Genomic DNA, 11955 nt, shown 5'->3' with positions numbered 1-11955 from the left:
TGTATGCTCACACAGAACTTAAAGCCAGCCATGAAAGTGTTTGTAGTTACAGAATAGTTTTACGTAGCCTAGCCTGTAGCTGTAGGGGTAGTCTCCAAAGAAAGCAACGGTGAGTTCCCTGTTCCAAGAGTGGAAAACAAACCGACGGTTGAGTGAGCTCCATTATCTTTTATTTTTTTTATTATCATTATCTAACTTTTGAGAAGTAGTGACGCTCCTGAATATCCAGTAACTCCCACTAGCTTTTATCTATAAAAAGCTTCACAGAGACAGTAAGCTTCTTCAATATTCAAACACAGCCATGGCTTCTCTTTCTTCTCTTAACTCTATTTCTACTGCTTCAACTAAGTCTCTATTTGCAAGCCATGATAGTTCCTTTCAAAAGAAAACACAGATTTCTGTGGTTAGGAAACCGAAACATAGTCATGTTACGGTAGTTCAATGCAGAGCTGCTAACAATAAAGATCGTGATCGTGATAATCATGAAATGGAAACTAGCAGCTTCGTTGACAGAAGAAATATGCTTCTTGGTCTAGGAGGTTTATATGGTGCGACAACAGCTGGGTTTGGTGCTGACCCTATGGCAATGGCAGCTCCAATAGCTCCGCCCGATTTATCAAAATGTGGTCCAGCAGATATTCCGCCTGGTGGAACACCAACAAATTGTTGTCCACCACCGAACACAAAAATCATCAACTTTCAAGTACCATTGAAAGCTACTCCTCTTAGGACTCGCCCCGCTGCTCATTTAGTTGATAAGGCTTATATTGCGAAATATAACAAAGCCTATCAACTTATGAAAGCTCTACCCGATGAAGATCCACGTAGCTTTAAACAACAAGCTAATATCCACTGTGCTTACTGTGATGGTGCTTATGATCAAGCTGGTTTTCCTAACTTGGACATTCAAGTTCATAACTCATGGTTGTTCTTTCCGTTCCACAGATATTATCTTTACTTCCACGAGAAAATCTTGGGTAGTTTAATCGGTGATCCTACTTTTGCTTTACCTTTTTGGAATTGGGATTCTCCTGCTGGTATGAAAATGCCTTCCATGTATGCCAAACCAGATTCTTCTCTTTATGATACAATCCGTGACGCTAAACATCAACCACCTTTTCTACTCGATTTTGATTACAATGGTGTCGTTGATGCCAATCTCCCTGCTAAGCAACTATATACCAATAACCTTACTACCATGTATCGTCAAATGGTATCTGGTGGAAAGACAGCAACACTTTTCCTTGGAACGCCATACCGAGCCGGTGGAGCACCGAATCCTGGTGGAGGAACACTTGAGAATGCTCCACATGGTGCTGTTCATATTTGGACCGGAGATAGAAACCAAACTAATATGGAAAACATGGGTAATTTCTATTCTGCAGCTAGGGATCCAATCTTTTTCGCTCATCACTCAAATTGTGATCGGATGTGGACCATATGGAAAACTTTGGGAGGAAACCGAAAGGATTTCACTGATCCTGATTTCTTAAATGCTGCTTTCCTTTTCTATGATGAGAAAAAACAGCTCGTGAGAGTCACGGTACGTTAAACTCTCTATTCCTCGATTCATCATCTCTACTTGAGTATACCGTTTTCATTTTGTCTAATATCACGTTGTCCTTAATTTAATATGGACCGTTAGGTCAAGGTCAACCTAGGAAAGTTAACTTACCAACTAAACTAGGAGCAGTTAGGACCGTTAGGCACGACCTTATTAATAACAATGTATTTATAATTTGCAGGTTAAAGATTGTTTGGAACAAGAGAATTTAAGGTACAAGTACCAAGATGTAGAAATTCCATGGCTCCAAACAAAACCCAAAACTCCTAAAACAAGAAAGGTCGAGAAGAACATAGCAAATAAGAGATCAGTGGAGAAAACGGCAAAGAAGACATCAGTGGGTACGACAGAATTTCCCATACTACTCGATAAAAAAGTACAGATCATGGTTAAAAGGCCAAAAACAAAATCACGAAGCAAGAAAGAAAAAGAAGATAAAGAAGAGATATTGATTATAAGCGGGATTGAACTCGAAAGTGGTGCTCTTGTGAAGTTTGACGTCCTTATCAATGATGAAGATGAAGTTGGTCCTGAATCAAGTCACTTTGCAGGTAGTTTTACTAATGTACCACATAAACATGGAAAGAATGGCAAGAAAATCAAGACTCGTCTGAAGTTAGGGATAACTGATATTCTTGAAGATTTGGATGCTGAAAATGATGATGGTGTTCTGGTTACTTTAATACCGAGAGAGTCAGGAAATGGAAAACATGTTGTTACAATTCAAGGTATTAGAATCGAGTTTGATTAATCAATCTGAGAAGATGTATGGACATTAATTTATCTTTTATCTTTATGTTTATGTATTTGTTGTAATAAAGACTATTGGTCAAGGTGTATTTGGGTTTATGAATTAAATAAAATGTGGTTTTGAGAGATATCGCATAATTACAGGTAGTTGATTGTCCAGTAATATCTTATTTGTCTCTTTAGTTAAGTTTCATTTTACTTTACTTTATACTGAATAGATTAAATTGATCAATCAGCATAACATGAAATCAATTCGACCATAATTTGTTGTTATTTACCTTTCTTATGAATATCATTAAAATATAACTATGCAAGTCCAATATTTCTGCCGTTTAGTGATGTGATGAACACAGGAATTTTCAAGGACCGCAATCCCATTTCTCAAATATAGACAAATATTTTTCAACTTTTTTATTTGAGAGAGAATAAATTATAATTTGACGAATGTAAAAAAGCTACTACCTCTGTCCCACTATTAATTGACCTACTTTATAAATAAATTTAGTTATAAACTAGGTCAACTAACAGTGGAAAGGAGGAAGTACTAAAAAAGCTATAAGCATGGATAAGAAGTAATCTCAATTCCGAAGAAACTTATGCAAGCTCAGGTAAAGTATAAGCAGAAACTTATGCAGAAGACCACATAGAAAATGAAGCTAGAGTAAAGCATCTTGGGCACAAGTTTTCTCACATTCAACACAGGGTTCTAAAATCTAGTGTTATTTCCAATGTTTTTGACAAAAATGAGATTCTAAACATGTTGTACTAAATTTCTTGAGTAACATAATTCTTGTTTTCATCAAAAAAAAAAAAAGCACGGAGAAGCAACAAGAATTAGAAAAAATTACATCAAGTGAATAATGAGTCTGAATTAAAAGAAGTATAACTAAAATTCAAGTGTACTTGATGACAAAAATCTGCAGCCCAAGATAGCTCAAAAGATTTTGTCATGTCAAAAGTTCTGGCATAACAGCCAAGCAACAACAGTTCTGCAGTTGGGATAGAATTCCAAAGAGAGACACCTTTACGCCTGACCTATGAAGTATTAGGCGCACGAGGCGAGAGGAGGTGCGAAGCCTAGCGCCTAGGACGCGCTTAAGCACCTGCTGGAATTCACTAGAAAGCTATACTAATAGCCAACCCAGGGGAATAACAAGTCCATGGCGAGGGTGTGCAATTTGCTCATCAAGCCTAACTGGCTAAAGTAAAACCTAACTTCAGGCCGCAAGATATGTCTGTGAAAAATCGAAATGTCCAATATTTTATTTATTTTCTTGAACCGGAAAACATGCATGTATAAAAGTTAAATTATAAAATAAATAAATAGAGATAGTTTTTGACAAAGTAAAAATAAAAATAGAGATATTTTTCTCTTTTTCTTCTTTCCTTTCTTCATCTCTCTAGGAAAAAGAAAACTACAGCCGCCACTACCATCTTTCTCAGATTTGGTCCTTTTAATGCAGTTGAATTAAGCTTTCCATAGATCATATTCTAGAAAGCAAATCTTCCGCCAAAGATTCTGCATTTTCTTTGGAAATGCATCCATAATTGTCTCCCAGTGAATTAAAGGTTTGCTCGGCATGCTCATAACATTATCTCTTTATGCCCTTTATGTAATTCCGATGTGGAATCTGTCGATCACTTGTTGATTGGGAGACATGTGTCTAGGAAGATTTGGCATGCTCTATATCCTAATGTAGTTAGCATATTGAATGGGCGGACTCTTAAACAATGGATCTTGACTTGGTTTTCTGTTTACAACACAAAGAATGACATAATTGCCTTTGCAGGATTCACGCTATGGAATATATGGAAGGTTAGATGTGCCTGTGTTTTTAAAAAAGTGCAATTCCAGGTTGAGCCCATTGTGAGGGCAGTGAAGCTAGGAATATTTGAGTGGAAGGAGCATGTTAATAAGTTAAAAATTGCTGGCATGAATACTGTCAGGATCAAGGACCCAGTTAGATGGGTTCCTCCATCCACTAATTTTCATAAAATAAATTTTGATGTCTCATTTCTAAAGGAGGATAAATCTATGGGCTTAGGGATAATTTTGCTTGGTGATGTGGGAAACTTTCATGGATCATGGTGTATTCCTGGGATTGCTTATGAGGAGGAGAAGGTTGAAGCTTTATCGGCTTTGGAGGCGATAAAGTGGGCCAACATACGTAGTATCCAGAAGTTGCAGCCGGAAGGTGACTGTCTTAATGTACCTATTAACGGCAATATTGAGGATGTGAAATGACAAAAATATCAAATCATTTTAGATTGTAGGGAACTTTTAAAATGATTTAATGAGTGGTGTTGTGTTGATGTTCCTTGGGACACAAACGATGTAGCCAATAGTCTTGCAAAAGAAGCTATTGTTAGTCCTATTTTTTTTATCTTGGGGTCATGAATCCTCACCTATGTGGTTGTCAACTCTCGTTAGGGAGAAACTGATTGTTGAGATTTGATTATGCAATATATTTTCATTTCCTATTAAAAAAAATGATTTTGTCCTTTTTGGACCAGAGTTGAGCAAGAATTTCTTCTCTTTTTAAGTTTTATAGGTAGTTTTTCAATAAAACTTGTTTTTCTTTTGTTTTTTACGTTGTTTGATATATTTCTTCGCTATTTGGATCGAATTTTCTTCGCCAATTGGGGCGATTTTCTCTTCTCTTTGAGCGCGATTTATTGAAACCTTGATTGTTGGTTCATGGCTTGTTATTCTCGATTCAGGAACATCGTTGATTCAACACGGTATTGCTTTGGATCCATATTCAATCAAAGGGATTTAGGGCATCCGAGTACATTCAGATCTACAAGATTATGGGAAAATTACTATTTTCTTTTAGGAGCATCTCTTGTTGAAGAAGAAGAAAATCATATTAAATGGTCAGAATCGATTCTGGGTAATACCATCATTCTTCCCTACTACATATACAGAAATTGGATATCGTTGCGGTTTATGGCTCTTTCTCTTCGCGATTTACTTGTAATCTACATCTATATTCATAATAGGGTTTCGATTATCTTGTATTTTGATGTTTTTGTTATTCTTGTAAGCGATCATGTAATCACGATTTTAATATGTGTTGATTTACCAAAAAAAAAAAAGTTGAAATTGAGATGCATTTTCTGTATGCCTGCATTGCATAATCAATACTAAATATACTAAAATTAATAATTATGAGGCATATTTTTAGAAAAGAGTAGAAAATGTACCAAAAAAATGTGGTTAATTTCGCTCTAGTGAATCTAGTCGCGACTCCTCAAGTGTCTTGAAACAAATTACATATAAGATCACAAAGTTACTGTATTAAAAATTGAGTCTCTCGTATATCACATATGTGCCCAAGGTTGAGCATTTTCGAAATGGCCACTGTTCCATATAATGACTTTCACGTGCCCACGGTTGAAAATTGACGTACCTACTGTACTGTCTATAAAGAGTTGTTGGGTGCAATAATCAAAAATAAGAAAAAATCGAATAGAAAAAAGTTATTGATACTTAGCTCCTTTATAATGAAAATGATCGATTTAACGAAAAGGATGAGCTCCCCAGATCTCCGCAACAACAACAAGGAAATTTTTTGGAAAAACAGAGTGAATCACGTGTTCAATATGTTGTCCTTAAGACATTAGCGCATGGATACATTCAAGAGTGATGTTATAGCCCTCACAGGATGGATATTTCCAGGAAAAAACACCCTATTACACCTACTACTAGCATCTGTAATAGATGCTCAACTTGAACTTGGCAACTCCGAAATAACCCTTAAGGAAAATCGTGAACATTATAGAAAACAATATAAAATATTTTCCCTTGGGTCTCTTTAAAATATAGAGAACCCTTTTTCATAAATTTTACAAAAATAGAGAATTTGTTTATATAATGGAATTTAAAAAGAGGAACTCCCCAGTTTGCTTACCAACTACAAAAAGAGGATTCCATGCGCTGCTTTCTGTACCCTTTGATAGCTTGAACCATAGTAAGTCAATGTCATGTCCATATGTTCTCTTAAAGCAACTGCAGTGGTGCGACCAAAACCAAATACCAAAGACTAAAAAAAAAGATCAAATTTGGGTTTAGTCCGTCGTGTGGCGTAGAGGGAGAAGAGTAAATTTGGTCGCGCGTAGATATAAAGTTCGCCTGGACATCGAGCGTTGGTAAAGATAACGCCTGAAATGGGGCGTTTGTAAAGATTACGCCTGAAATCAGGCGTTAATAAAGATTACGCTCGGGGGAATTCAAACAAAAAAAAAAAAAATGGGGCGGAGGTATAAAGCCCGCTCCATGTGATGTATCTCAAATTAGATCATTTTGGTCCAAAGTATATCAACGCCTGGTAGAGGATCAAAGAATATCAACGCCCAACTAAGGGGCGTTAACTTTATGTACGCCCCATCCAGGCGGACATTATACCAACGCTCCATCCAGGCGTAAGGTATACCAACGCCCTGCATCAGGCGTTAACTTTACGAACGCGCGGCTACTAGCGGACATTATACCTACGCCCGTTGGGTAGGCGGACATTATATAAACGCCCGACTATATTTGGGTTTGGTCTTGATCGCCGACCAAATTTGATCTGGGTTTTACTCTTTGATCAAATTTTGATCGATGGTCCGTCCCACTACGCCTATCCACTGGACCAAATATTTGAGTTTAGTCGTCCATTGTGGACGCTCTTAGAGCATCCACAGTGGGCGAGTATAACCAAAAATTTGGGATGAGATCGTAACACAGTGGGACGGAGTAAAGATCAAATCCCAACCAAAGATCAAATTCCAGACCAAATATGGTCGCGACCAAATCCAAAATTCTAATATAGTCGGGCGTAAATTTAAAGTACGCTTGTTGCTGGGCGTAAATTTAAAGTACGCTTGTTAACGGGCGGAGATTTAAATTACGCCCGATGAAAATTCAAATTAAATAAAAAAGAAAAAGAATGAGGCGGACTTTTAAAGTCCGCCTGATGAAAGTTACAAAAAATGGGGCGGACTTTTAAAGTCCGCCTGATGAAAGTTACAAAAAATGGGGCGGACTTTTAAAGTCCGCCTGACGAAATTTTAATCATGTACCGTTGCGTCACAACACGGACTAAACCCAAAATTTGGTCTTTTTTTTGATCTTTGATCTTTGGTTTTGATCGCACCACTGCAGTTGCTCTTAGTGGACTATAAGATCTAACTCTTAAATTGAGCACTTCATTCTTGTTATGCATGATGTGATGCTGCATATGAGATTGTATTGTTTTCTGTCTCTCATATTTGTGATTGAATTGTAGGGTGACGATCGCTTTTTCGGGTGGTGAAGGTCTACACTGTTCGCACTTGGTACTCTAGTTGGTTTGAGTTTTCTTATTAAACCCTGTTTTTGTAGTTGGTAAGCAAACTGGGGATTAGTCTACATCTTAAGTCAGCTTTTGTGCTTCGCATCCAGATTAATCTTAAATTTTTTTTATCCTTTCTGTGGACCATTTTGCTTAATCCAGAGAAACAGAAATAAAAAGCCGATAACACTATATTAATTAACCTGCCACCATCTCTATTTCTCTCTGACTGAGTGAGAATAGCATTTCAATCTCCACCTATGCACCACGGCTCGTGCATAATTGTTCTGATATCAGTAATTTCTTGCCTAAATGGGTTTATAGAACACGGTTTGGTCATCATAGATTTATGATCAAAACTTGTTTTCAATGAAGATTTTGAAATGAATTTCAGATTTTTATGAAACTCTCAACCGTGAATTGAGTTGGAGTAAGCAATACTGGATGAGTTGTGAAGAAGGTTTAATTGCAGAAGATGGTGTAAATACATGATTTTGACCAAGGGCCCCCGAATAACTGAAAGATAATGGTTTGCGTGGGAGTTAATGAAACATGAAAGAAGATGATGATGTGGTTATGACTGCATAACATGTCATTCAGTCGAGAAACTGTCTGCATAACATGTTATGCATTCGTGAAAATGGATGCATAACCTGTTATGCATCTACAAAATTTGTTGCATAACTTGTTATGCAGTCCAGAAAACCTGCATAACCTGTTATGCGTCCAAAAATATGGCTACATAATGCATTATGCATCGAGAAAATAGATGCATAACCTGATATGCATCCGTAAATATGGATGCATACTGCATTATGCATCAATTTTTTATATGTACGGCTAAAATCAACCAAAAAAATGGTAATATAACTTGTTATAAATGCATAATTTTGTTATCCAAATGCATAATTTGTTATGCAGTGGAGAAAATGGTTGCATAATTCGTTATGCGTCTGCAGAATGTGTTATGCATCGTTTTTGGTGACTGCATAATGGTTAAGTATCAAGTTTTCAAAAAAAATCCCTAAAATGAGGATCACCTCTGATTTTTTCGTTAAAAACTAAAATTTGATATTCTTGTTTGTACTCGTTTCGTAGCTCTTTTAAAAAGATTTCCAACGATATAAAATTTGTAAAGTTCTAAAGCGCGGATTTTTAGATATGTTATGTCCAAGTTGCGCTGCCAATTATACCCCTGAAAAATTAGGCTGCGTAACGAGTTATGCCTGAAAAGATAGTATGCATAACCAGTTATGTATTGATTCATATAATAATTTCATATAATTATGGGTGTCACGGTATACAAAATTAATTGCGGGCCTGAGAATGAGAATATTATTTTTTTGTGGCGCTTTGAACTATTGCCCATAATACTCAATTCGGCCAGGGTGCTTAAAACTAACCAGCAAATAGGGTGATCATTGAGGCCCAGATCCGCAAATTCAATTCGGCTCGTCCGTTTTTTGTTTTTTTTTGCGGGTGGGTGTCTGAACTGTACATTAATGAACTGGTGTCGATGCAGTTTATAAGATCCAAGACATTGGATACAAATGGAAGATGTTGTCTTAAAATTCCGTTGGACACGCACAATCGTTATAAAAAAATTTGTAAGTTACGGATGTAGAATAACAGTTATGATCCATTATCTATTTATCTTACTTCTCCATCATTTATTTTCATCGAATTTTTAGGTCTTCAAATTGAGAGGCATAGAGAAAATGATCATTCGCATCGAATCCGTTCATCCACGCATTCATTGGATGTTAATTAAATGCGGATTCTAAACTTGAAATTTGTCTTCTATTGGATTAGATGCGGATCAGGTAAAACCAATCCAACTTGGACAATGCTCACCCTTAACATCAACTTTGTCTCTCTAAGAACCATAATACTTTCCCGGTCGACATCTAGGAATGAATGACATGGGATTATGGGGGCCATTTTAGATCTTCCTACCTTTACGAGGAGGTAATCAAATAGTAATGTTTGGACCACATAAATATGGAAGGGGCTTAATATATATTTAGCCCATTAGCCTTAAACAAAAATATTTACTTGGATCATAGGTTGAAGCCTAAATCCATTATGGATTAAAAACCTAATTTGTTAGCCTTTATTAAAGGTGACTAAATTCACTTTATCCTAAAAAATGGGTGAATTTATTGATGGTAAGACCATGCATAAATTCAAATCAGGAAGTTAGAATTAATCTGGATGTGTATTTAGTCCAATACATTAATTAATTTGGTCATCATGAAAGGAGGGGATGAATACAGATTATTTATTGGACTAAGTACATTTTTAATATCTAGATACATAATTCTGGTTTCAAATAAAGATGAACCTTGAAAGCATTTGGTCTAGGTACATTATCAAAATGAATGGAGACAGGCAATTGATTGTATGCATACCCTCCACAACCTATAAATAGAGGAGGAATTTCAACTAGAAATGTACACATTTATAATCCTTCCCACTCCACAAAAACCTTCTAAGAGCTCTTCCTCATTGAGGAAGAGGAATGTCTTTGAAGGTACCCCCCCTCTCTTCGTTCATCAACAATTCTAAGAGAGCCAAATCATCAAGAACGCATCTCGAGGAATATTGAGAATCATCTGACGGGCTACAATTCATTCATCATGTATAAATCTTAATTCATATAACAATTAATATTATATCTTTCAATACAAATCTCGAGGAGTGTTATGCGAACATATTTGCTACAACAAGTAATTTGAAAGATTTTAGAGAGTTCTCAAGTTTATTGTTAGTTAGTAGAGATTCTAAGACCTTGTTAATGGATAAAATCCTTTTTAAGTTTTTTTAGTTCTTTAAAACTCCGTGTTATTAGGCTGGTTCCTATGAGCATGGAAAAGTAAAAACTTGCCTGGCTAAGTGTTAAATTTGCTACTTAGATGCAAGGTGTAGTATCGACCGAGTAACAGACTCTCGACCACTCGGTTGAAACTACATCGAGAGGTGTAGACCAAACCTCTATTGCTAGAGACTCGACCGTCTGGTGAAGATTACATCATCCAGTATATTTTATCCAATGGCCATAAATCCATGACACTATAAATACCCATTTCAACTTCAGTTCAACTCACACTTATTCAATATTTTCTTATAGCTCTTCCAATTTTTCAAAATATGAACATGACTCGATTTATGAAAACCAACATGCTTCGGAAAACCAAAGAGTTGTAAATCGAGTCAATGTACAAAATGAAATAAAAAGAGGCAATGTACAAAATCGAATAAGAATACAAAGTCAAAATTTTAGTATAACAGAAGATGTATGCAGGAACTATGTTTTATTTACTGATCGTCTCATTGTTAGTGGCACGCTCCAAGTCATGCCGTTTTAGGAAAACATGTTTCTGAAATTTGAAGAACAAACAATGAACCTCAACACTCGTTATGTGATGGTGTTGAGTGGGCGGTTCAAATTAATCTCTAAGAATATTAATTTGTATGTTGCTTTGATAAGGCTAGGGGTCGAAACATGAGGACTGGTGAAACCAAGATGGACCTTGAACAAAGGTGTCGGGCGGAGTGGCTCCATATCAACCGCAAAGACTTCCAATATGCAAGTTGTTATGAGATCTTAAGAGTGTTTCCCAAATATAATCATGTTTATATGTTTTAATTTCTTAATTGTTAACTTAAAGATAAATGTAAAAGTAGATTTGCATTATCAAACAAAAGTGTAATTACATTAAATGATCTAAAAAAAATTATATCTATCAAACTAATGATTTTCTTGACTTCCAAAGATATATTCTCATATGCTTGTTTGATCTGACATAATCGTAAACTCAACGGTCTGAGTATGAGTCTGAGATGGTGGTTGAGTAACATTAGGCAATTTTGCAAAACCTTGATATGGTATAGTTGTTGGCTGAATTCGCTGAGCAGTGGGTTGAATTAGTCGAGAAGTTGGTTGAAATGGCTGAAATGTTGATGTGGTTGGGGTATAAATTACATACTCCTAAATGCATCAATGTTCAAGATACCACCTGAGTGTGTACCTGACCTAGGGTCATTCGCGAGAAATTATTGATTAAGAGCCTGGATATGGATATCCATCATGTCCATGCGTTCTCTGTCACCTGCATTTATAGGAGTCTATTCCACTAAATTTGGAGTAGAATGACGACATCCACGACTTCTTCGACTATTACCATCAGGGCTTGTACCCATGCCATCAAAATTGATGTATCTTTTCATCTCTTCTTCTTCTTCTTCTTCTTCTTATTTTTCTTCTTCTTATTATTCTTCTTATTCTCTTCTTTCATAACTTGTTCATTTCATCGTCATATT

At 36.2% G+C, this 11955-nt stretch overlaps 1 protein-coding gene across 1 annotated transcript; it reads left to right on the top strand.

Moving 5' to 3' along the window:
• Positions 1–271: 271 nt before the first annotated feature.
• LOC113330934 (polyphenol oxidase, chloroplastic-like) lies at positions 272–2445 on the top strand. The gene is made up of 2 exons (XM_026577724.1): positions 272–1543; positions 1746–2445. Exons 1-2 carry the CDS (start codon positions 302–304, stop codon positions 2313–2315), a joined length of 1812 nt encoding a protein of 603 aa, XP_026433509.1. The 5' UTR covers positions 272–301; the 3' UTR covers positions 2316–2445.
• Positions 2446–11955: the final 9510 nt, after the last annotated feature.

The sequence above is a fragment of the Papaver somniferum genome, unplaced genomic scaffold (assembly GCF_003573695.1).
Source record: "Papaver somniferum cultivar HN1 unplaced genomic scaffold, ASM357369v1 unplaced-scaffold_12, whole genome shotgun sequence".
NCBI classification, from domain to species: domain Eukaryota; kingdom Viridiplantae; phylum Streptophyta; class Magnoliopsida; order Ranunculales; family Papaveraceae; genus Papaver; species Papaver somniferum.
This window is presented reverse-complemented; position numbering and strand designations above follow the sequence as displayed.

Bases quoted from the DNA above. Each gene is read 5' to 3' on its own strand.
- LOC113330934 (XM_026577724.1), top strand. From the start codon at position 302: ATGGCTTCTCTTTCTTCTCTTAACTCTATTTCTACTGCTTCAACTAAG. The intron at 1,544-1,745 runs GTACGTTAAACT...TATAATTTGCAG, and splicing joins AACAGCTCGTGAGAGTCACG to GTTAAAGATTGTTTGGAACA.